This window comes from Megalobrama amblycephala, linkage group LG19 (genome assembly GCF_018812025.1).
Source record: "Megalobrama amblycephala isolate DHTTF-2021 linkage group LG19, ASM1881202v1, whole genome shotgun sequence".
NCBI lineage: Eukaryota > Metazoa > Chordata > Actinopteri > Cypriniformes > Xenocyprididae > Megalobrama > Megalobrama amblycephala.
The window spans coordinates 29,088,307-29,111,791 of NC_063062.1; the positions used below are offsets into that span (position 1 = coordinate 29,088,307).

At 36.0% G+C, this 23,485-nt stretch overlaps 1 protein-coding gene across 2 annotated transcripts in view; it reads left to right on the forward strand.

Annotated features, from left to right (window-relative positions):
• Positions 1 to 2,229: 2,229 nt before the first annotated feature.
• The window catches only part of scg3 (secretogranin III), a 28,505-nt gene continuing 7,249 nt past the window's right edge, over positions 2,230 to 23,485 (forward strand). Inside the window, exons 1-11 of one of the 2 annotated variants that reach the window (XM_048168933.1) lie at positions 2,230 to 2,665; positions 3,726 to 3,778; positions 3,970 to 4,000; positions 4,078 to 4,302; positions 8,209 to 8,351; positions 8,565 to 8,717; positions 8,821 to 9,064; positions 9,824 to 9,940; positions 19,862 to 19,945; positions 20,088 to 20,198; positions 21,061 to 21,150. In XM_048168933.1, coding sequence (XP_048024890.1) covers positions 2,581 to 2,665; positions 3,726 to 3,778; positions 3,970 to 4,000; positions 4,078 to 4,302; positions 8,209 to 8,351; positions 8,565 to 8,717; positions 8,821 to 9,064; positions 9,824 to 9,940; positions 19,862 to 19,945; positions 20,088 to 20,198; positions 21,061 to 21,150 — 1,336 coding nt within the window. In that variant the 5' untranslated portion in view covers positions 2,230 to 2,580. The remainder of the gene's footprint in view (positions 2,666 to 3,725; positions 3,779 to 3,969; positions 4,001 to 4,077; positions 4,303 to 8,208; positions 8,352 to 8,564; positions 8,718 to 8,820; positions 9,065 to 9,823; positions 9,941 to 19,861; positions 19,946 to 20,087; positions 20,199 to 21,060; positions 21,151 to 23,485) is intronic. The other variant, XM_048168934.1, reaches the window with a different exon arrangement.

The window sequence follows — 23,485 nt, forward strand, 5'->3', positions numbered from 1 at the left end:
ATTCTCACTGCTTTATAGTATTAAGATAGAACCAATGTACTCACATGAACTGATTTAAATATGTTTTTAGTACCTTCATGAATCTTGAGAGAGGAAGTACCATTGCCTCGCTGAGCCATCGGATTACAACAAAAATATCTTAATTTGTGTTCCAAAGATGAACGAAGGTCTTAGAGGTGTGGAACGGCATGAGGGTGAGTAAATAATGACATTATTTTCATTTTTGGGTGAACTAACCCTTTAGATTTACAACAAAATATCTGAGTTAATTTTTTACATTGCTTTGTTTTCCCATTTCCTCTCTTGTCCCCAGAGAAATCGTGAGTTAGTGCAGAGGCGTTGTGTGTGCTGAGTAAACATGGTGCTTATCAGAATATTACGTAAACCTCCAATAATTTTGTTAAATGATAAAAAATGTACTTTCTATATTTAATCTCACTTTAATAACCAGTGTCTTTGCTGATGAGCTTCGATGATCCAATAAACATCACATTTGTATTTTTTATTTTTTTTTATTGCTGAAAAAAATACTTTCTATAAAAAGTAAGTAATACAATTACTTACGTTTTAGGGAGTAACACAATATTGTAACAAAAAAATACTTTTTTAAAGTAACTTTTTGTTTATTTTTGTAATTGTCTTTATTTATAGTAAGTAAACTAGCCTAAATAAAACATTGACTAACTTACGCATGCACTCATTTCAAAAACTCAGTAACAGTCTTTGGATTCTCAGTCAACGAAAAAATCCTCTCTATCACCTTTAATGGCATGTTCCCATTGTGACGGCTTACATTAATGCATGTGCAACAAAAGCTCATTCTGGAAATATTCATTAGCATTTTTGTTAACAAGACTTTATATATCCCAAAATAAGCCTACCCTGGCATATATTCACTAAACAGTGATAAAGTGATGAAATAAAAATTAAATAGTGAAGTAAAAATTATATATTTCAATTTATATTCAAGGATGTTTTGCACAATCTTTGAACAATAATGTACGTATCTCACATGAATCTGTCAAAATGACAATAATTGCTCAATTATATGATGTTCGTTGTTCTCAGCATGACACATGAAACGTTAAGTGTGCATTTGATGAAGCTGTTTGAGGTCACATGTCACTTGACAGCCTGTATGTGTTGACACAGGCAGCTCACGCATGTGTCCTGCAGAGGGAATCATGAGCTGTTTAACACACTCCTGGTGCCATCACAACCTCTCAATCTAACTGATGTCAAATAATAACACTTTCTATAACAAAGATTAGTATCATATAATGCTTAACAGATCATTAGTCTATATATCAATATGATATGTAAACCCAATGTCTGATGCTTGTAGAAAAATAAGATGACTGAGAATGCACCCAAAAGCAAACAAAAATGGAAATCAGTCTATCTTTTTTTCTTTTCATGATTTTATGTCAGACATTGTCAGAAGGTTTACATCTCAATAAGATCCAATTAAAACAATGTTTGATTTGTTTAGCATGGCATTATATAGTTTACCTTCTTAAATAAGAATAATTTCAGTGAATTCTGTCCTTCAAACTAAAATTCTAATCTCCCATTTTTATAAAAGCTTTTGGGTAAACAACTGAGCATAATGAACTGTGTTCAATGCTTTTTCCTCCATAAATGTGAGGATAAGGGGATAATGTCATGTTTTTATTAGGGCAAAGTGTCCTATAAAGTATTTAAACATTGTTACTTTATTAAATCTATATGTTGGAATATTTTATGTTTGCTGAAAAGCCTATAATAATCTATTTTTAGCTGGTTCCCATGGTGACATCTTAGACCATTTGGCATTTAGTGTCATAAAAGGTCAGTGTGTTCAATGAACTGTATCTTTTTCCAGGGCAACACATTTTCAGTAACTTTAATGCTTGTGTCTATACAAAAATTGACAGTCAAAATAAACATACCCTGAGAAATATTCAGTGAAGTTTAAAGTTTGCCTATAAAAGCATTATATTTTATTTATTTATTTATCCCTCCCTCTCTCCCTCCCAGCAAACTCATGTAGGCTACATCTCAAAACGATATAATGGTGGATTAAATAAAGCAGGTCAAATCTCTCATTTGCATTTCAATCTGCATTGTCATGAATCTCTTCTTTTCAGACATGCTGTGTTATCTCTTATCTGCTCTTCATAGCGCTCATCATCGGTCGTTTACTGCCCCGCAGCATGAATGAATGTGAGATGCGCGCGTGACGCAGGTGCTTCAGACTGACGCACATGGGCGGATGTGACCGCACCGTCCTCCTCCTCCTCCATCCATGAGCTGCTGGAGTCAGGGCCCGTTATACACGAGGAGCTCCCATCAGCTTATCCTCTGTTAATTATAGTCAGCGACCTGGTTTCAGCACTGCAGGGACTCAACAGCTCCCGCAGAACTAAAGCCTTTGCGCTTATAGAAGAGAGGCGCTGAGAGCGCGCGGCAGCCAGCCAACACAAGCGCGCTCCACAAAACCAAAGCAACGACGAGTTCATCTTCACAGAAGACAACACAGATAAAGAAGAGAAAACAAACATTTAGAAACTACACGGCAATTCGGAAACCAGTTGAAGGATGGCGTCAAAAAGCGCAGGGTTTGTGGTTGTCCTTGCTCTAATATCGCAGATCAGCGCGTTTCCCACACCTGCCGGACCCGACGGTGAGTTAGGCTACTGAATAACCAAAAAGCTTATAGTCCGATACATCTGTCCAGTAGCTATTATGCAATATGGAATATCTGACGATTATTCTGATTGAACGAATCATGCATGCATGACGTGTAATAAAACTAAAAACTGCTACAAATAGCCTATATAAATATAGCCTACAGGCTATAGATAAAATAATCAGAAAATATTTTTCTATTTTGATATTAAGGACAGTGTCCACGTGACGTATAAACACATGTCTGAAATTCAAAGGATATTTAGAGTAAATATGAAGTAAAAGAAATTATTTTATTTTCAACAATCATATTGTATTAAATTGTATTTTAAATATGTACAATTATAGGCTCTAAATATGGATTATGTTGATCATATTAGCAATTGAAAAACTACTACTACTGACTACTAACTCCATATAAATGTGGAAATAAGGTGAAATGTTTTAGATGGTTTATTTTGTTGTTGTTTTCACCATTTATTGCATAGGAAGCTCTGTGTTTTCAAAGGCCTTTAATCTTTTGTCCTGCAATCCGATTATTCGGTGGCAGCTTCTCTCAGACAGTTTGGACTGGAACTGAATGCATCAAAGATCTCAACAACCATAGCTAGAGTTAAAAAAAAAACCAAAAAAAAAAAAAACATGCATATCAATAATATTTTTACTTTAGGGTAAAAATAAACTTATGTAATGTAGAATGTTTTGATTCCATCAAAATCATACTCAATTCACAGATTTTTTTAAAAATAATTTGTTGTTACAATGTCGTTACAATGTAGTTACAATGTAATAACCAATCAATTGTAATCTGAACTTGATTCTGTAGTGATACTGCAGATCTTCTCTTCTCATCATTCCTCCTGGTCAATGTATTAAAAGGATAGTTCACTAAAAAAAAGAAAGAAAATCTTTAAGAATTTACTCCATTCCAAACCTGTATGACTTTCTTTCTTCTGCAGAACACAAAAAGAAATTTTAAGTTTTGAGCAAAGAATACCTTCTGCGATCGGTGATCTTTGCCTTTATTGAATGCGTATGTTTCTTTCCTGATCCAGATAAGAGCATGTACAACCGAGAGCTGACTGAGGAGAAGCCGTTAGAACAGCAGGTGTGATTTCAGAAATACTAACTTATTGTTAATTACTATGTTATGTGAAAGACACAGATGAATACATCTACGTTTAGCCTACTGTTTGCTAGAATCATGACAATAGAAGACGTTTTATGCATAAAGTTCAAAAGAAAAATTGATTATAAAAATAAGCAAGAGTTGTTTTTATTTTTTTTATTTTTCAACAGATTGCAGAAGCTGACAGCATCAGGAAGACAGGTGAGATATAATCTTATGGGGACAAAGTGCTTCATAGTGATCAATAGCTCACAAGTGCTTGCTGTTCATCCATGCAGAACCCAAGCCAACACCACCAGCTGAAGCAGAATCAAACTCTGAGGACGATGACATCACCTTCCTCAAGTCTCTGGCCGAAAAGTCCAAAGAATCAAACAATGAGACTCCCATCTCAGATTCTGAGGACGAGCGATACGGTACTGATGAGGCCGACTCTACTAAAAACAGAAGACTGGCTGATGACTATGACTCTACTAAAAGTGGAATGGACTACAAATATCAAGGTAAGAACTACAATTACCATACTAACAATGTTTATTCAGCATAGCATATGCAGTATGTGTACAGTGCACAGTATGTTGATTGCACACACATTTTCTATATGCATGGATTAGACGGATGACCTACTAAATTTGCCAAAGAGGACACTGTGTGGAACAATGTATCCCACAATACAATGTGCTTGCTCTTTTCAGTGTAACAAATGAACCAGATTTTTTTGCATGTATTTTATTTATACCCATTTCGATTATTTAATCAAACTAATAAAATTCAAGACATTTATGAAGTTAAATAAAAAAAATGTAAGCACACTTATTTCTATTTATAGTCATAATACCTACTTTTTCCACATACTTAGGCAGTATAACTGTTTCATGTGTGAGGAAATTTTACATTCTAAATCTTAAAATAGCCAACCTCAAGAAAAAGTAAAATATCTATGAACATTTTTGTTGTTGTTGTTGTTTTGACCTGTCAAAAGCCATATTATCTCCCACTTTGAAAATGCTAATCCCTCCTGGTGACTGTATGTGATCCTAAAGACAGGAACAGGTGGCAGACACCATAGGTCAATCAGGAGGTATTTTGTAGAGAGAGAGAGAGAGAGAGAGAGAGAGAGGCAGGGGATTATCCCTCCACAGGCTGCTGTACTGGATGTTTTATAGCATTAAACCTCACAGTCTCCTACAACAGGGCAGTCAGACTAAACATAGTCTTCACATTAAAAGCCTTCTTAACCTAGCATAATAGCTCAAAGAGGTCATGTCATAATTTTAACATTTACCCCAGCCTATTGTTACTAAAAGTTTCTTGCACCAAAATCATCCGTGATTTATTTTTAAAGTCGATTTTTACTTTATGATTTTCACTTTATCCTCTTACTTCAATAACAATCTCTTTGCAAAGCTGCAATTATATTGTGATTTCTTGTGATTGTTACATTGTGATTTGTAATTTCATAAAAATCCACACTAAATTGTAGTTCAAACTGTTAAAGGTGCCCTAGAATCAAAAATTGAATTTACCTTGGCATAGTTGAATAACAAGAGTTCAGTACATGGAAAAGACATACATTGAGTTTCAAACTGCATTGCTTCCTCCTTCTTACGTAAATCTCATTTGTTTAAAAGACCTCCTAAGAACAGGTGAATCTCAACATAACACCGACTGTTATGTAACAGTCGGGATCATTAATATATACGCCCCCAATATTTGCATATGCCAGCCCATGTTCAAGGCATTAGACAAGGGCAGGACGTCTGGATGTGCACAGCTGAATCATCAGACTAGGTAAGCAAGCAAGACCAATAGCGAAAAATGGCAGATGGAGCAATAAAAACTGACATGATCCATGATATCATGATATTTTTAGTGATATTTGTAAATTGTCTTTCTAAATGTTTCGTTAGGATGTTGCTAATGTACTGTTAAATGTGGTTAAAGTTACCATCGTTTCTTACTGTATTCACGGAGACGAGAGCCGTCACTATTTTCATTTTTAAACACTTGCAGTTTGTATAATGCACAAACACAACTTCATTCTTTATAAATCTCTCCAACAGTGTGTAATGTTAGCTTTAGCCACGGAGCATACTATCAAACTCATTCAGAATCAAATGTAAACATCCAAATAAATACCATACTCACATGATCCGAAGCATACATGCAGCATGCATGACGAACATTTTGTAAAGATCCATTTGAGGCTGAAACTTCACAGACACATTCAGGGGACACCTTAGACTTATATTACATCTTGTGAAAGAATGTTCTAGGGCACCTTTAAGATATTGTTAAAAATAAATTGAGCTGCTCATATCTATTATTGGTATCTTTTGGAAGGATCTGCAAAGTTGTAGGTTATACACACAACAGAAGATTTGACAGATTTTACTATGTTTTACTTGTTAGTTATTCTGATGTTTAGGAATAACAGTATCTGTCCTATGTGGTTCTTATTACCTCACCGACACTGGGTCGACCATGTTTCCGAGCACTGAACAGATGTTGTATATGTGGGCAGTCATGTGTTAATTTATTAAATTTGTACCTTATGACAGTCGTTTAATAAAGGCACTCTGACCACCTAAGACCTCTGACTCTCTGTCAGAATTAGCATCAGATGTTTGATCAGTTTCACGTTTCAGGCAGATGGTGAGTTTACTGGAAGCGTGTAAGTCGATCTCTGTGGTAGATAATGGCAGATAACAGAGTGGGAGGTGTTTTTGTGCGATTTCACTGGGTTACAGGAATTACAACAGACAGACAAGAATTGCTGGCAGATTCCAGCTCCAACATTGAGATCTCTGTTTCACATGTTCTCCTCCTACTTAGTCTCGCATTTTAAGAGCTTTGATTTTTTTAGGCTTCTGATAAAATAATTCCATTGTTTCAAATACAACACACTGAAAAATAAACCTATGGACCATGCAACTTTCATTGGGATTTGTCCAACATTATCATGGGGTTCACCGATTTTCAACCCGCATTGTATTGTTACAATGTCAGTAGTATATGTTAATTAAGTCAACATCATTGTGACTAAAAGTTTGCTAAGAAGTATTTCCTACTAAAGCAAGGCGGTTTTTGACTCTGACTGGAAGTGGCCTTGGACAGCACATGCCCAGTGCATTATGGGTGTTGAAATTTTCCTTCCTTTTTTTCTGTTTTCTCTAGTCAGGTAGCACCAATTCAAATTCAAATGACATGGAAGCTAATTTATTGCCAGAATTTGTTAATACGTATTAGCTATTTATCATCTAAAAGACACAGTCTCACTTCTTGACATACAGTTGCAAGAAAAAGTATGTGAACCACTTGCAGAATCTGTGAAAATGTTAATAATTTAAATAATAGATAATACAAAATGCATGTTATTTTTTATTTAGTACTGTTCTGAGTAAGATATTTTACATAAAAGATGTTTACATATAATCCACAAGACAAAAAAAAAAGCTGAATTTATTAAAATAACCCCATTCATAAGTATGTGAACCATTGATTCTTAATACTGTGCGTGGTTACCTGGATGATCCACAACTGTTTTTTTGTTGTGTGATGGTTGTTCATGAGTCTCTTGTTTGTCCTGAGCAGTTAAACTGAGCTCTGTTCTTCAGAAAAATCCTCCAGCTCCTGCAGATTCATCAGTTTTCCAGCATTTTTTTGCATATTTGAACGCTTTCCAGCAGTGACTGAATGATTTTGAGATCCGTCTTTTCACACTGAGGACAACTGAGGGACTCAAACACAACTTTTAAAAAAGGTTCAAACATTCACTGATGCTCCAGAAGGAAACACGATGCATTAAGAGTCGGGGGGTGAAAACATTTGGAATTTGAAGATCAAAGTAAATTGTATTTAATTTGTCTTCCAGGAAACATGCAGGTATCTTCTGTTGCTTCCGAAGGGCAGTACTAAATGAAAAAAAAAAGATATTTAAGTGAAATAAGACAAATTTGGCAAATTTCACAGATTCTGCAAGTGGTTCACATACTTTTTCTTGCAACTGTAAAGGTTGAATGTGCGAGCGTTAAGTAATATTATATAGAAAATGGATGCATTCCCTTTAGCTCATTCAAACTTTCTAAAATATCAGCTTATGAAAGGTTATTAATAAGCAAGGTATAGTCAGCCGGTAATTATTGTGAAATAAACCTGAAACGATTATTTAATAAATGAACATTAAATTATTTATTGAATAATTAAAGTTTAACTGAGTGTTTATTATGTGAGACAAAGAGAGTACAGTACAGTTATGTAAGAAACTGGCTGCCTGGGGCATTATTATTATCGTCTTTAATCTCAAAGAATTAGAACGGTTATTAAAACTTTATTGTTATAGTTATCCTTATGGTTTTTATCCTTGGTGTGAACAGTGATATGAAATATTTTCATGTGTTCGGTTTCAGATGATCCTGAAAGCTTTCGTCAGCTGGATGGGACTCCGCTAACAGCTCAGGATATCGTCCAGAAAATCGCCAACAAAATCTACGAAGAGGATGACAGAGGAGTGTTTGACAGAATTGTGTCTAAACTGCTCAAGCTGGGTCTAGTAAGTAATTCAAATCGTGGCTTGAGCAGTGATTCTAATGACTACCATATTGATGAACCATGCAATAAACATCATACATAATGTATTAATTGCTCTAGGGGAACATATTCCAGTTTATCCAGCTGAATTGCATGGAAAATAGATTGTCATGCAATAATCCCTATGTGAATTGTTTGTTCTAGCAGATGTTGTGTTCTTTTGTTTGTCCTTCAGATCACAGACAGTCAGGCAGAGACGCTGGAGTATGAAGTTGCAGAAGCCCTGCAGGATCTGATCACCAAAAACGCCAAAGAAAACATGATTGGAGACCTCAGTATGGAGTACCCCGTGAATGCAGCTAAAGACACACAGAGCAATATGGTGCGAGTGCGTGACCATGTGTCTGTAATGTTTCTACTAACTACGTGTTTATCTAGAATTTATTTTTAAAAATTGCTGTTTCTCTGTTTGCTTGGATTCTTCTCCTAAGGACGAGGAAGACAGGCCCAGCCGACGATATGAGGAAGAGGATGAAGGTGATAATGATGGTGGCGATGATGACAATGGTGATGAAGAACAGGAAGAGGAGAGCAGAGATGACACAGTGAGGGCAGATGATTCATGGGACGCCGAGAGCGACGGGAATGACAGAAATGAATTGAACCCTGAAGACGGACTGCAGGACCTTCAGTTCTTCCCCAACTTTTACAGACTCCTCAAGAGCCTTGACTCAGGTAGACAACACAACAAACAATACAACACAAATATAGTACAACACAACAAAATACAACATACAATATAACATAATGCACACAATAAAACAGAGTGCAACACACCAGTAGAGGGTCAAGTGAGAAATGTCCTATATTTTGTTGATCCTGGAACAATATTCCTGTGCGAAAATTTAGTCCTAACCCTATCTCTACCCCTAAACCTAACCCTACCCATAAGTTATCCATAAAATCAGAGGAAAATGATAGGTGAATAACACTGATGTACAAGCACCTAACCCTGGTTGTAAGCCTAAACTGGACATAAACTGTAAACTCAAATCTTGATTGGTTGATTTGCTAATGTTGGAACAACAAAGACATTGATCCATGAACATGTTGAACTTGGTGTCACACAGTACAACACAAACCAAATAGAACACACAACATTACAGAAACAAACCACCCCTTGTGAAAAAGAAGTGTGCATAATTGTGCTACATAAAGATGTATTTAAGTCCTACTTACGTGGGTCAAAAAAGTACAAAAAAATACAGAGTATAGCAGAATACAGCGCACACAAAACATTATGAAACACACCTCACAACACAACACAACACAATTCAGTAAATCAACTGCCATAAGGTCAGTAACATCACCATCTGGTTAAACACATTTCCTGTGGTCTCAGCTGTCCCCTTCTTCAGCAAACACCACATTAATCCAGATTAAAGTTTCGTTTCGTCGCTTAATCTATCACATCCTTCTCCTCTCACTTTACAGAGCAAGATAAAGAGGAGAGAGAAACCCTGATCACCATCATGAAGACCTTGATCGACTTTGTGAAGATGATGGTCAAATATGGAACTATCACACCTGAAGAAGGAGTGTCTTATCTGGGTAAGACCAAAATACTATGTCCACCTTATTTATGATGCATTTTTGAAGAACCAATTCTTAATTTGAATGTGCAAGGATTTTGGTGTCCCAAAAAGAAACAAAACAAAACAAAAAAAAAATCAGTCTGTTATGCTGCTTGACATTGTAAATTATTGTAAAATCAGTTTTTGTTATCATATTTATTCATTTATTATCATAATCATAAACACACAGGTTAGTAGCGCAGATACTTTTACCTGCACATTGTTATTCTTCTAGTTATTTACCTATATCAGCTAATGAATCAGAAGTCTCACACATTTACAGGAAATAGCTTACTTTCACATTAAAAAATAAGGTAAATAATGAAGTCCAGTTGGCGGCCATCTTGGTAGTTTCTGAAAGAAGCTTCATGTTATTATCCCCTGGTTTCACAGACAAGGCTTAAAGGTTGCGATATACTTACGGCAAAGTTCTTTTTCGTTCTTCGTTCAGGGGTAAAACAAAGTTTGAAATACGTAAGCAACGATATACTGTTATCGAACATCTGACGCCGCCCACACTGCTGAGAGCAGCGGTTAGATGAATATGTAAATATGTGCTGCGTGCTTTCCTCTCAGTAACAAAATAAACACAACAAAAACCGCATTTTTTATAGAAAGCATAAGGAAAAGCCTCTGATCGTAATAATATGGGTATGTTAGCACAAGCTCTGCAAATTAGCACTCCAGTAAAGTTCAATAAATTGCTTAAAAGCAAGCAGATTTACAGTATCAAACATGAAAAACAGTGTCAGTGCCTCATTTAATCAGAAGCGCAACTTCATTTTGTACTATAACAGGGCTGCCAACTTTTGAGTTCAGCTTAGAGTGATATTTCGGGGGGTGGAGCTTTGGTTATGGGGGAGGGGCTTATGGAGGGGCATGGTTTGGTGTGAAAAAAATACAAACACAAAATCCTTGCATTAGCAGAAGTGTATTAAAGGTGCCCTCGAATGAAAAATTTAATTTATCTTGGCTTCAGTACATGGAAATGACATACAGTGAGTCTCAAACTCCATTGTTTCCTCCTTTTTATATAAATCTCATTTGTTTAAAAGACCTCCGAAGAACAGGCGAATCTCAACATAACACCGACTGTTACGTAACAGTCGGGGTGTACGCCCCCAATATTTGCATATGCCAGCCCACGTTTCCAACATTATAAAAGGCATTAGACAAGGGCAGCCAGTATTAACGTCTGGATCTGCACAACCAAATCATCAGACTAGGTAAGCAAGCAAGAACAATAGCGAAAAATGGCAGATGGAGCAATAATAACTGACATGATCATTGATAACATGATATTTTTAGTGATATTTGTAAACTGTCTTTCTAAATGTTTCGTTAGCATGTTGCTAATGTACTGTTAAATGTGGTTAAAGTTACCATTGGTTTTTACTGTATTCACGGAGACAAGAGAGCAGTCGCTATTTTCATTTTTAAACACTTGCAGTCTGTATAATGCATAAACACAACTTCATTCTTTATAAATCTCTCCAACAGAGTAGCATTAGCCGTTAGCCACGGAGCACTATCAAACTCATTCAAAATCAGAAGTAAACAATATAACAGTATACAATACTCACATAATCTGACGCATGCATGCCGCATGCATGACGAACTCTTTGTAAAGATCCATTTTGAGGGTTATATTAGCTGTGTAAACTTTATTAAGGCACTGTTCAAGGCAAGCGCGAGCTCTGTGGGCGTGGACCACGGGATTTAAAGGGGCCGCAGCATAAAATCGGCGCGTTTTTAATGATGCCCCAAAATAGGCAGTTAAAAAAATTAATTAAAAAAAATCTATGGGGTATTTTGATCTGAAACTTCACAGACACATTCAGGGGACACCTTAGACTTATATTACATCTTTTAAAAACATAATCTAGGGCACCTTTAAGTATATATTGATTGTCAAAGTATTTGGTATCTGTATAACTTAATTCTATATAAACTATCTAATAGCATAGGCCTATTAGTTACTAGCCTAAACTGGAAGGAGACACGGAGTGCCCTGTAACTCACTGACCTGCCTGCGTTCACAATTCACACGGTACAGATGGGAGGGAGAACGGCTGACTACACCGTTTATGGGAATAAATTGTGTATTTCCCTCACAATTGTCACAAAAAACTCACTACACTGTCTGTCTGGTCTCTCTGCACGTTGCTTTGCGAGATCATGCGGCGCGATTTTTTTTCCTCACTGCTGCACTAGTCTGCGTGAGAATATGGGGGTGTGGCGTGAGAGCGTGAGAATTGGGTCAATTGCGTGAGTCTCACGCTGAATGCGTGAGAGTCGGCAGCCTTGATTATAAAGCGGCTATCCAGAGTGCTCATGTTTTCACCCGCAGAGATCTTACCTCAATGAACTCAACAGATGAAATGAGTCAGAGAAGAGTTCCACGCGAATGAAGGCTGAGCCTTCAAAGTACGAAGGTGTTTTGCAGCTGGAGCGAACTTTTCCTGGGAGTTCGCTTTGGCAAGCTGTTTTGAACTTCGTTTTGGCCTAATTTTGTTCTAAATGACGTCACATCAGTTCATTCTTCAATTTCGTTTGAATTATATCAGAGCCTTAAGCCTAGTCCCAGACTAAAATGCATGTTTGAGCTGTTTTAACTGAAAGCAACTTGCTCTGACATATCTTAAAATATGTCAGTGCCATTGTTTTGTCTCAAGATGCTTACCAGTAGTGTTTTTTTATATAAGGCATGTTTATAAAAGCTACTTAAATGTCCTAATTGAACTAAGGCCTAATCCTGGCTTATATGTTTGGCTTATATGCCTATATGTTTCAGTTTGGTTAAGTAACCAATTTGACCTTTTTGTTAGGTCAAATTAGGCTAAACCATTTCATATTGATCTAGTTCATGTGTATGTGAGCAACACATTTTTTTTTAACTGAAAGGCTTTTATAAAGCCTCCATACTTAGTGTTGCAATATCTCTGGTTCATTTTTTTTTTTTTTTTTTGCAAGTGAGTACCCTCATTTTGTACTGTGTCCTAACCAAGCACAATGTGACAAAACTGTCTCTTCAATAGAAATCATAGAATATTTTGTCTGCTTTACTTTAGCAGTGTTAAACAACTAATATATTCTGACTGGCTGTTATTGTGTCACATTACACAGTATTTTCTCATTCTGTGAGGGTAGCAGTAAATACTTGTATCGGTTTGTCATGTCTTGTTAGGACATGCTGTATGTGTGTGTGGGCAGTAAGGAATCCCTGAGATAAGCTTAATGTGACTGAATGCTTTTGTGTGCATTAGCGTCTTGAAACAAAGCTTTGTCCAGCCTGAAAGAGAGACAGAGAGAGACAAGCAGCTGTATTTTGACTTGCCTCTAATGTTTATTGTTTTTCCTCAGTCAAATCAAATATAGAGCAGATAGTTGAAGCAGATTTTTGCAGATGCCGTATCAGTGTTTGCAGTGTGTACAATCATACAACAGCATGGACAGCACTTTCTTTTAAAAAATGATGGGGACAGTGTTTGTTGAATTACTTGTTTATGACATGATGAAAAGATGAAGGCTTAGCTCATGAATCTTAATTGCTACTTTTGTTTCCTCCACTAATGACAACCACAACAACCACTCAACAAACATTTACTGCAATGGTCTCAAACTCAGTTCCTGGAGGGCCAGTGCCCTGCAGAGTTTAGCTCCAACCCTAATTAAACACACCTGATCCAGCTCATCATCAAATGAACTTTTTGAGTTATCTTTCTGCACTGACTCAGTTGAGTTGCATTTACTTTGAATATTAATTTGATTTGACAAATGTGGTTATTTGAATCTTAATGAAACTGAGTAACTGAGTCAGTGCAAAAAGATAACTCAAAAAGATAAGTTGAGTGAACATGGAAGATTCTAGGAGTCCTGAAGACCTTGATTTGCTGGATCAGGTGTGTTTAATTAGGGTTGGAGCTAAACTCTGCAGGACAGTGGCCGTCCAGGAGCTGAGTTTGAGACTACTGATGACTATACAAGTACAATTTTTAGCACCAAATCTGCTTTCGTTGTACTAACCAAATATCTTAAGCTGGTTGGGCTAATCAACCATTGCTAAAAGTGATTCCGATGTCAACCCTTGTGAAAAATAAGTACACTTTAACATACTTTCAAAAAGAGTAGTGATTATGTACGGTAAATAAGGTATTTTAAAGGTGCCCTAGAATTAAATATTGAATTTACCTTGGCATAGTTGAATAACAAGAGTTCAGTACATGGAAATGACATACAGTGAGTTTCAAACTCCATTGTTTCCTCCTTCTTATATAAATCTCATTTGTTTAAAAGACCTCCGAAGAACAGGCGAATCTGAACATAACACCGACTGTTACGTAACAGTCGGGATCATTAATATGCACGCCCCCAATATTTGCATATATGCCAGCTCATGTTCAAGGCATTAGACAAGGGCAGAACGTCTGGATGTGCACAGCTGAATCATCAGACTAGGTAAGCAAGCAAGAACAACAGCGAAAAATGGCAGATGGAGCAATAATAACTGACATGATCCATGATATCATGATATTTTTAGTGATATTTGTGAATTGTCTTTTTAAATGTTTCGTTAGCATTTTGCTAATGTACTGTTAAATGTGGTTAAAGTTACCATCGTTTCTTACTGTATTCACGGAGACAAGTGAGCCGTCGCTATTTCATTTTTAAACACTTGCAGTCTGTATAATGCATAAACACAACTTCATTCTTTATAAATCTCTCCAACAGTGTGTAATGTTAGCCCGTTAGTCATGGAGCACAGCCTCAAACTCATTCAGAATCAAATGTAAACAGCCAAATAAATACAATACTCACATGATCCGATGTATGCATGCAGCGTGCATGACGAACACTTTGTAAAGATCCATTTTGAGGGTTATATTAGCTGTGTGAACTGTGTTTATGCTGTTCAAGGCAAGCGCGAGCTCCGGGGGCGGGGGAGCACGAGAATTAAAGGGGCCGCAACCTATATATCGGTGCATATTTAATGATGCCCCAAAATAGGCAGTTAAAAAATGAATTTAAAAAAATCTATGGGGTATTTTGAGCTGAAACTTCACAGACTTATATTACATATTTTAAAAAGAAGTTCTAAGGCACCTTTAAAAGAATATACTGAACGAACTAAATGTAATTCTTTTGGACAATACATTAAATAAAAGTATTAAATAAAAATTTATTATAGTTTAAATTTATATTAAACACTGTTAGAGCACTTTTTGACGTGCTTAAGTTATTTGTCATTTCAAAATTATTGTCTTTGTATTGTCTTTGAAATATGGTTAAAGTGTACTACCGAATGTACTGACAAGCATTTATGGTAAACTAAAACATACTTTATTTATATGTAATTTTTATTGATATTTGTAACTACACATCTGTAGTGATGAAGTTGCAATTTAGAACATTTAAATATATTACCATAAAATGTAATATTGAATAACGCTACATTTAAAATAAAAGTACTTTACATGCTTTAGTATGTTAGTCAACACAGTATGACAAATGATTATTAAAACATTATTACAAAGTGTACTTTTTAAGTGTTGCAAAACAGTCATGAAAAGTCTACACTTAATTGTCCGTTTATTTAATTAAAAAGTAATACTTTACTTTCATTCATCATCGGAACACAAATGAATATATTTTTAATGAAATCTGAGAGATTTCTGTCTCTCCATTGACAGTCCACACAACTACCACTTTGAGGCTTCAGAAAGCTCATAAAGAATAGAGTGGTTAAGTCCAAATATTGACTCAATTGCTTTATATGATGAACAGATTGAATTTAGGCTTTTATTCGCATATAAACATTGATCAGCGAACAAAAACAGAAGCTCAACCGTACATGAGAGAACAAACCTCACTAGTTCTTACGGAGGCTTAAACACATGAGAATGAACCTCATTGGTTCTCGCACGTCAAGCAAGCATGCTTCCATTTACCATATCTGATGTGTACATTGATAAATTAATATATGTGTATAAAAGCCTAAATTAAATATGTTAATTTCTTTAATAATTTTTTGTGGTGTCTAGTTGCGTGGACTGTCAGTTGAGGGACAGAAATCTCTCAGATTTTATTAAAAATATCTTCATTTGTATTCTGAAAATGAACAAAAGTCTTACAGGTTTGGAACGACATGGAAGTGTGTAATTAATGACTCATTTTAATTTTTTGGGGTAAACACCCTTTAAGATTTGAGTACACATTCAATATTTTTAATGGCAGATTTTTAATAATTAATTGTAAGGGAAAATTTTTCCCTGTCATTAATATGACTCATATGCATTTGTTTGATTGGCATTGGATCTGTGCTAATATGCAGTATTAAGTCCCTTTTGTTAAGGATGGATTGATCTGGTTGTGTTGCCTGTGGGTCAGGTGACACACATATCAATAATGAATGCAGAACGTCAGTCTGTGTCTGTATATGAGTAAAGACAGAATATAAACATCCTACCTTCATGCCACCTTCACAGTTTTGTAAATAAGGCCTAATCGAACAGAAGAAAATTATAGCTAGTTCAAGTTCTATAGAGGTAAATGAGAGACCAGAGAATGTATTGTCGTTATTTTTACATTTCCATTTACTCAACAAACAGCAAAAGGTTAAATATATATATAGTGTCTGGTTAAACTGGATTCCAGGATTTTGAAAAGAAATAATTTGTATATATATTTTATTAACTTTGCAATGATTCCAAAATGTTTTAACTTTGTAACCAATCATAACTGACCAGTGGTGTTTTGATTGGACACAAACAACGTGCGCTACATCTCATGCCCTTATATGTTCAAGACATCTGCTCAAGCAAACAGCATCCTGTTTCATTCATCCAGTGTTCTCTCTTTTGTTCTCTCTCTCTCTTTCATTCCGTGTAATTAATTCAGTGCGTTTCTCTAACGAGATGGTCGCGGTCGTTCTGATAGAACACAGATAACAATTTGGAATTCTCCATTGCGTAATAATGGGGTTATTCTGGCAACCTGCGCCACAGGATGACAGTGCTGTAAAGATCAAATGGAATGGCAGGGAGTGTTGCCAGGATACAGCTGGTTATTGATCTGCTGTGGTTTAAACATGAGATGAGGCTCTTATCATTGTGCCCTAATGTATGTGTTTGTCTATGACAAACAGCTCCAAGACACAAAAGTGTGTACAGGACACATAATGAGCAGGGCACACGCATATCTGCATACGGACTGTTGGAAGCAGCTCTCAGTTGTCAAATATAATTCTGATCAGTTAAAAAACATACACTCTTTGACCTCTGAGAAAGAACAAATAGACATTTACTTGTTTACTGACTTTGACTAAAGTGTTCTGTTTATTATTTTTGAATGTGTTATGATTAATTACAATATAAAAAAGAAAAAATGTACCGTAAAAATAACGTTCGTTAGTAATGTTTGTTGGTTAACTGTAAGTACCATATATGGTGAAAGCTATATTTTTTACTCTCTAAAAAGACAATGCATGTAATTTTACTGTAATTTTTATTTTGAAAGTATGTTTAATTGACAAAAATGAAGGCATTTTTTATGGGTAAAGTAGCATTTCCAGAATTTCCTTTGAACATTTGTTCACTCTTTACTCAAAAAAAAAAAAAAAAACTACTACAGTAGTTTACTGTAGTCTACTACAGTCCACTAATACTCTAATGAGAGCTAGTTAACATGTAGTTGCAAAGTTACTTATAGTTAGAATGTCTAAAATGGACAGATCAAAATATAGTGTTACCATTAATATTATACAGTTATAAAAATTGGTAACTCTTTACAATAAGGTTTAATTTGTTAACACGAACTAACCATGTCAAATATATTTATTAATCTTAGTTAATCTTAATTTCAACATTTACTAAAATTTATTCAAATCAAGTTGTATCTGTTAATATTATATTTAATGGACTTTAACATCACCTAACAATGAAAAGTTGTATTTTTATTAACTAATGTTAATAAAGATTAATAAATAGTGTAGCAAATGTATTGATCATTGTTAGTTATCGTTAATGCATTAACTAGTTAATGTGCAGAATTATTAGGCAAGTTGATTTTCTGATCATATTTTTTTTTCAAGCACATTTTACCAATTCCAAACCACATCAATCTTAATAACTACTATTATGTTTGTATTTATGGACTAAAAATGAACTTCCAAAACTTACTGCCAGATTCTGGAAGATAAATTCTTCAAACAGTGGTACAAGAGGATGTGGTGCTGGTCCTTCAAGAGTCACTCTCAATCTGTCTGTCTATAAAGCCTATAAAAAATGACAATATTCATGTATTTTATAACACTTCAGCTTGTGATTCTTATTAAATGGGGGTCATTTTTTTGAATACTTTACCTAGCCTAAGTCTCTGACACGTTGCACTTCTGGAGACTCCAGGTAGGTTGCAGTTCTAGAAAATGGTGGTGCTGGAGACTAAAGGGTTCCTGATGGTTTCACACTTAATTCTTCACCTTAATTATTTTGCAGTTAACATGTGTCTTTTCTTCTCCACCTGTTTTTTGTCTGACCCTGCTGACCCAATGAGCATTTCACTGTCCAGTGGTCATGCCTTAACTTTGCAATTTATAGTATTACATTAGTATTGCGTCCTTCTCATGGGCATTTAATAATTTTTTGGCTTATTTTATCTGTAAAAGAAACAACATGTTCTCCAACCAATATGCCTATATATGTCGTTTGTCACTTCCCAGAAATACGACCCATAGGAGCGTTTACTAAAGTTGCGCCCCTATCGACAACAGGACACTTTCATTTTAATTCATGAAATACGACCCATAGGAGCGCTTGCTAAAGTGGCGCTCCTGTCGACAACAGGACACTTTCATTTTAATTTTCGTTGGTCTAGTCGTTAATAAAAAAAAATGAGTTTTGCTAAATGGAAATAGGACAAATGGTGTAAAAAGTCCACACATTGCATTTAAATGAACACGCATTTTGATTGGTAACAACAGTCATACGTCATTTCATGAGGACAGACGTAACACGACGCTGTCATTATTTTTACGCCAGCTAGAGGGCACGTGACTTTAAAACGTAAATATAGGTCGTAATAAGGTGCTTGAAAAATGACCTATAGGGTCTCAAAATAAAACCTGCCTAATACTTATGCATACCTGAATATAAGGCGTTTTTCACTTCCAGCCTTCATGATTAAATACAAAATTAATAGTAGTTATTAAGATTGATGTGGTTTGGAATTGGTAAAATGTGCTTGGAAAAAAATATGATCAGAAAATCAACTTGCCTAATAATTCTGCACACGGTGTAATCGATCCTTTGCCGAGAGTTTGATTGACAAGCGATTTAACCAATCATAACGCCGAATCCGCCATTTTGTCAGACAAAGCAGTCAGGAGTTAGAAGATTAACCTCGGTGGACTTGAACTTGAAAAATGGTGTGTACTGACGTATTTCCGCATTTGAAACAACATTCCTTCTCATGTTCATTCATGTTTATTTGATGCTATAAATTAACTAGTAGGAAGAGATGATCGGTTCACGAGCCGCTTGAGCTGAGGCGCTACAGCAATCTGTCATGACACATTAAAGAGCCACAAAGCAGTTTTTATTGTTCGAATTTCTTTAAAAATTACACAATTTGAAAGCTGTGACTTTGTTTAATATCATAAGAGACCTGCTTTGTCTTGTCTGTCGACGTGTTGTCAGTGTCCTCTTTGCTCCATGATGTATTTTTCACTCTGTGCGGCGTGACAGCCCCATGGCTTGTCGGACAAAGCAACAGTAACTAAGGGGGGCGGGTCTTTGCAAAAGGGTCAATTGGACCTTATTGTAGCATGTTACCGGAAAAATACAGTCTACAAAATGCTTACAACATCATCACGGTATTTATAAATATTATGTTTTTCACACAGAAAATCTGGATGCAATGATTGCCCTGCAGACCAAGAACAAGCTGGGCAAATCTCTGGTTCCTCTCAGCATTACGCCCCCTACAGGTAAATCACTGCCCAACTCTGACCTACCACCACACCTCAAACCAGCCTAGGTCACAACACTGCAAACTGCAAGTCATTCACTGCAGATTCTGCTCAGGAAGACTTTGGCATCACTATACTCTTTTCCCCCCCTTCGTTCCAGGAAAAGCATCGGATGATGATGACAACACCAAAACAGAAGCTGCCAAAATGCAGAAGGAGTATGAATCGCTAAAAGACTCAACCAAAGACATCCAGACTGCTGCAGAGATCAGTGAGTATATGCAAGGATCCTATATCATCTTCACCAGCATGTTTATGGTTTCGGATCATATTAAAAGCCTCTCAGGTTCTGCTGGTGTAATTGAGCTGTTTAACTGGGCTCTCTGCAGGCTAGCAGATATACTGATAAGCCTGTATTAAATACAAAACTAGCCTGCAATTCCGCAGGAAACATACAGCCAGACTGCAGTATGTGTGTTATAGAGATACAGAGAGAGAGATTCAGTCCCATAGGGAGACTCTGCAGCAGCCCAACAGATTGAGGGCATCGCTGTAACACTCAGAGTGAACTGACAGTAATGAATGAAATTATGAGGCCATGGTACTTTTTTTGATTCCTTGAAAACATTATTGTTAAAAGCTGTGATAATCATTATTGTTTATTACCCAAGAACCATTTAGAGCACACCCATTATACATTAATGCTGCTTTAATGTCAGAATTACCACATTTATGAGATGACAGCTCAGAACTGACGGAAATTATTTGTTGCTATGGAAACTCTTTTATAACATGATCTGTGTACAAATTTGTATTGGATGACTGCAAAAATATATCTATTCTAAAAGCACCATTAATTCATCTCTATATTCTCTTGCAAAATATTGAACAAGGCAGACGAGTTATAATAATTTAAACAAGCAAGAAGAACAAGAAGAAGAATGTTTTCATTTTCTTCTGTCACTGGCCAAAACTCCAACCTTGAAATCAGGATTGTCAGTGTCATACATGTGAAAATGGGCTGATAATTGAGTAAATTTCTAACCTTGCTCAGAGGAAGATGTGAATCATCACTGTGGCTGTTTTTCTGATGATTATGGGACATAATAATAATAGTAATTTCTGTCTGTCAGGTCATCCTGGGAAATCTGAGAGTTATCTTGATGCAATCAGGAAGAACATTGAATGGCTGAAAAAACACAACAAGGAAGGCAACAAAGAAGGTAAATGTTCATCAAATACTACATATTTTACAGCTGCTGAAATGGACAGAGAATGTGCTGTACTTGCTGTACTCTTCATTTAATCATGACTCAAGCCAGCAGGAAATTTGTTTTAATGTTTAAAGGGTTAGTTCACCCAAAAATTAAAATTGTCATTAATTACTCACCCTCATGTCGTTCCACACCTGTAAGACCTTCGTTCATCTTCGGAACACAAATTAAGATATTTTTGATAAAATCCGATGGCTCGTGAGGCCTGCATTAACAGCAAGTTCATTTAGACTTTCAAACACCCAGAAAGGTACTAAATATATATTTTAAAGCAGTTCATGTGACTACAGTGGTTCAACCTTAATGTTATGAAGCAACGAGAATACTTTTTGTGCACCAAAAAAACAAAATAACGTCTTTATTCAACAATATCTAGTGAAGTGCGATTTCTAAAGCTTTATGAATCTTTTGTTTCGAATCAGCAGTTCGGAGCATGTATCAAACGATCTCAAACTGCCAAAGTCATGTGATTTCAGTAAACGAGGCTTCGTTACGTCACAAGTGCGTCGAAATTTCAATGGTTCACATGACTTTGGCAGCTTGATACACGCTCCGAAACCACTGATTCGAAACAAAAGATTTGTAAAGCTTCGAAGCTTCATGAAGCAGTGTTTTGAAATTGCCCATCACTAGATATTGTTGTTTCACTAGTTATTCGTTATTTTGTTACTTGCTCTCAATGCAGGCCTCACGAGCCATTGGATTTTATCAAAAATATCTTAATTTGTTTTTCTGAAGATGAACAAAGGTCTTATGGGTGTAGAATGACATGAGGGTGAGTAATTAATGACAGAATTTTCATTTTTGGGTGAACTAACCCTTTAATGCACATCCATTTTGTTGGTAATATTATTCAGATTAAACTGCATTAGAGCAGAAATCGATTTCTACATTCTAATAGACAGTGGTCAAGTTAGTGTAATGTAGGCCAGCAGCCTATATGCATAATGCAATTTAAAGATGTCAGGCTGTTGCTAGATTTTGGAAATGACAAAATGACCCTATTACATAGTTCTAGCATGAAACACTAGATGGCGCAGGCTGATCATTGGGTAGCAATCACGTCATTATCAACATAGCACAGCTGATTGGTTGTTGTTGCATCAGCGGCCAATGAGCTGCGGCTCAACATTCAAACATATACCGACAGTGTTTTCTGTTAGCAGTATGCAGCACACTTTCAGAAACCCTCCACCTTCCCCAGCTCCACCTGTATAGATCTGCTATGTTACATGTGCAGCAGCAGCAATGTCTGTGAATGTTTTGGTAGTAGCAATCTCGGTACTTGCTCTGCAGCGGCAGCAGCGTAGCAGATCTATTCCGCTAAAACCAAATACATTAACATTCCCATGTCAATGTCTATTACAAACCAATCTCCCGAGAGTTGTCATGACAGAACTACATATCCTGTACTGCTAGTGAACATTCTGGTAATCTGTGTTTAACTGGTAAACAGCCTTTTCTCCCTCTTAGAGCTGTCAAAGTGTTACCCCTAACCCAAGGTTACATAGAAACATGGAGAAGAACAGTCAAATTAAAGACTCTTTTTCTCCCCTTAATTTGCAATTAAAATAAGCGTGGGTGAGAGCGCTCATGAATATGCGTAGGTTTGATGAGCTTGGCTCTGTTACAGTGCTGTAAGTCTGCTGTGTTTTGGACAAAAGATCTGTGTATTCCTCTCTTTATACCTGCCAGCATGAGACTGAGCGACTGTCTGTGTTCTTTAGGCATCATCTGTTCAGCTCAGAAAATAAGAGAGTGTTTTGAGATGAGAACTGTTGTTCTATTGTTCATATTCCAAACAGATTCATTAGAAGCAGCATGTTACCGTCTAGACGGGTAAATCATGTTCAGGTCATATTCATCACAAAAGAAAAGAGAAAATTATTCTGCATAAAGCAAATGAAGCATATTTTTATCTCTCATACTCACTGCTGTATTTTTTTTTTTTTTTTTTTTATTTAAATCAGAATACATTAAAGAGAGTAAAACCAATAATTCAATGATGTATAAACACTACCTTAATTTAAATACATTAAGAAGAATGAAATTTTAAGTATGGTAATGAAATTTATAGAGGGAAAATGTCTTTAAAGGGGACTTCTTTTTTTACATTTTCAACATTCTTTAGTGTGTAATGTTGTTGTTGGAGCATTTTGGCCAGCAAAGTTACAAAGCACAAAGTCCACTCCAAAAAGAGTTATTCTCTCAACAAAGAGGTCACAGTTTTCCTCATTTAAATAATATGCATATGTGGAAGAAAAAAAAAAAAAAAAGAGGACGA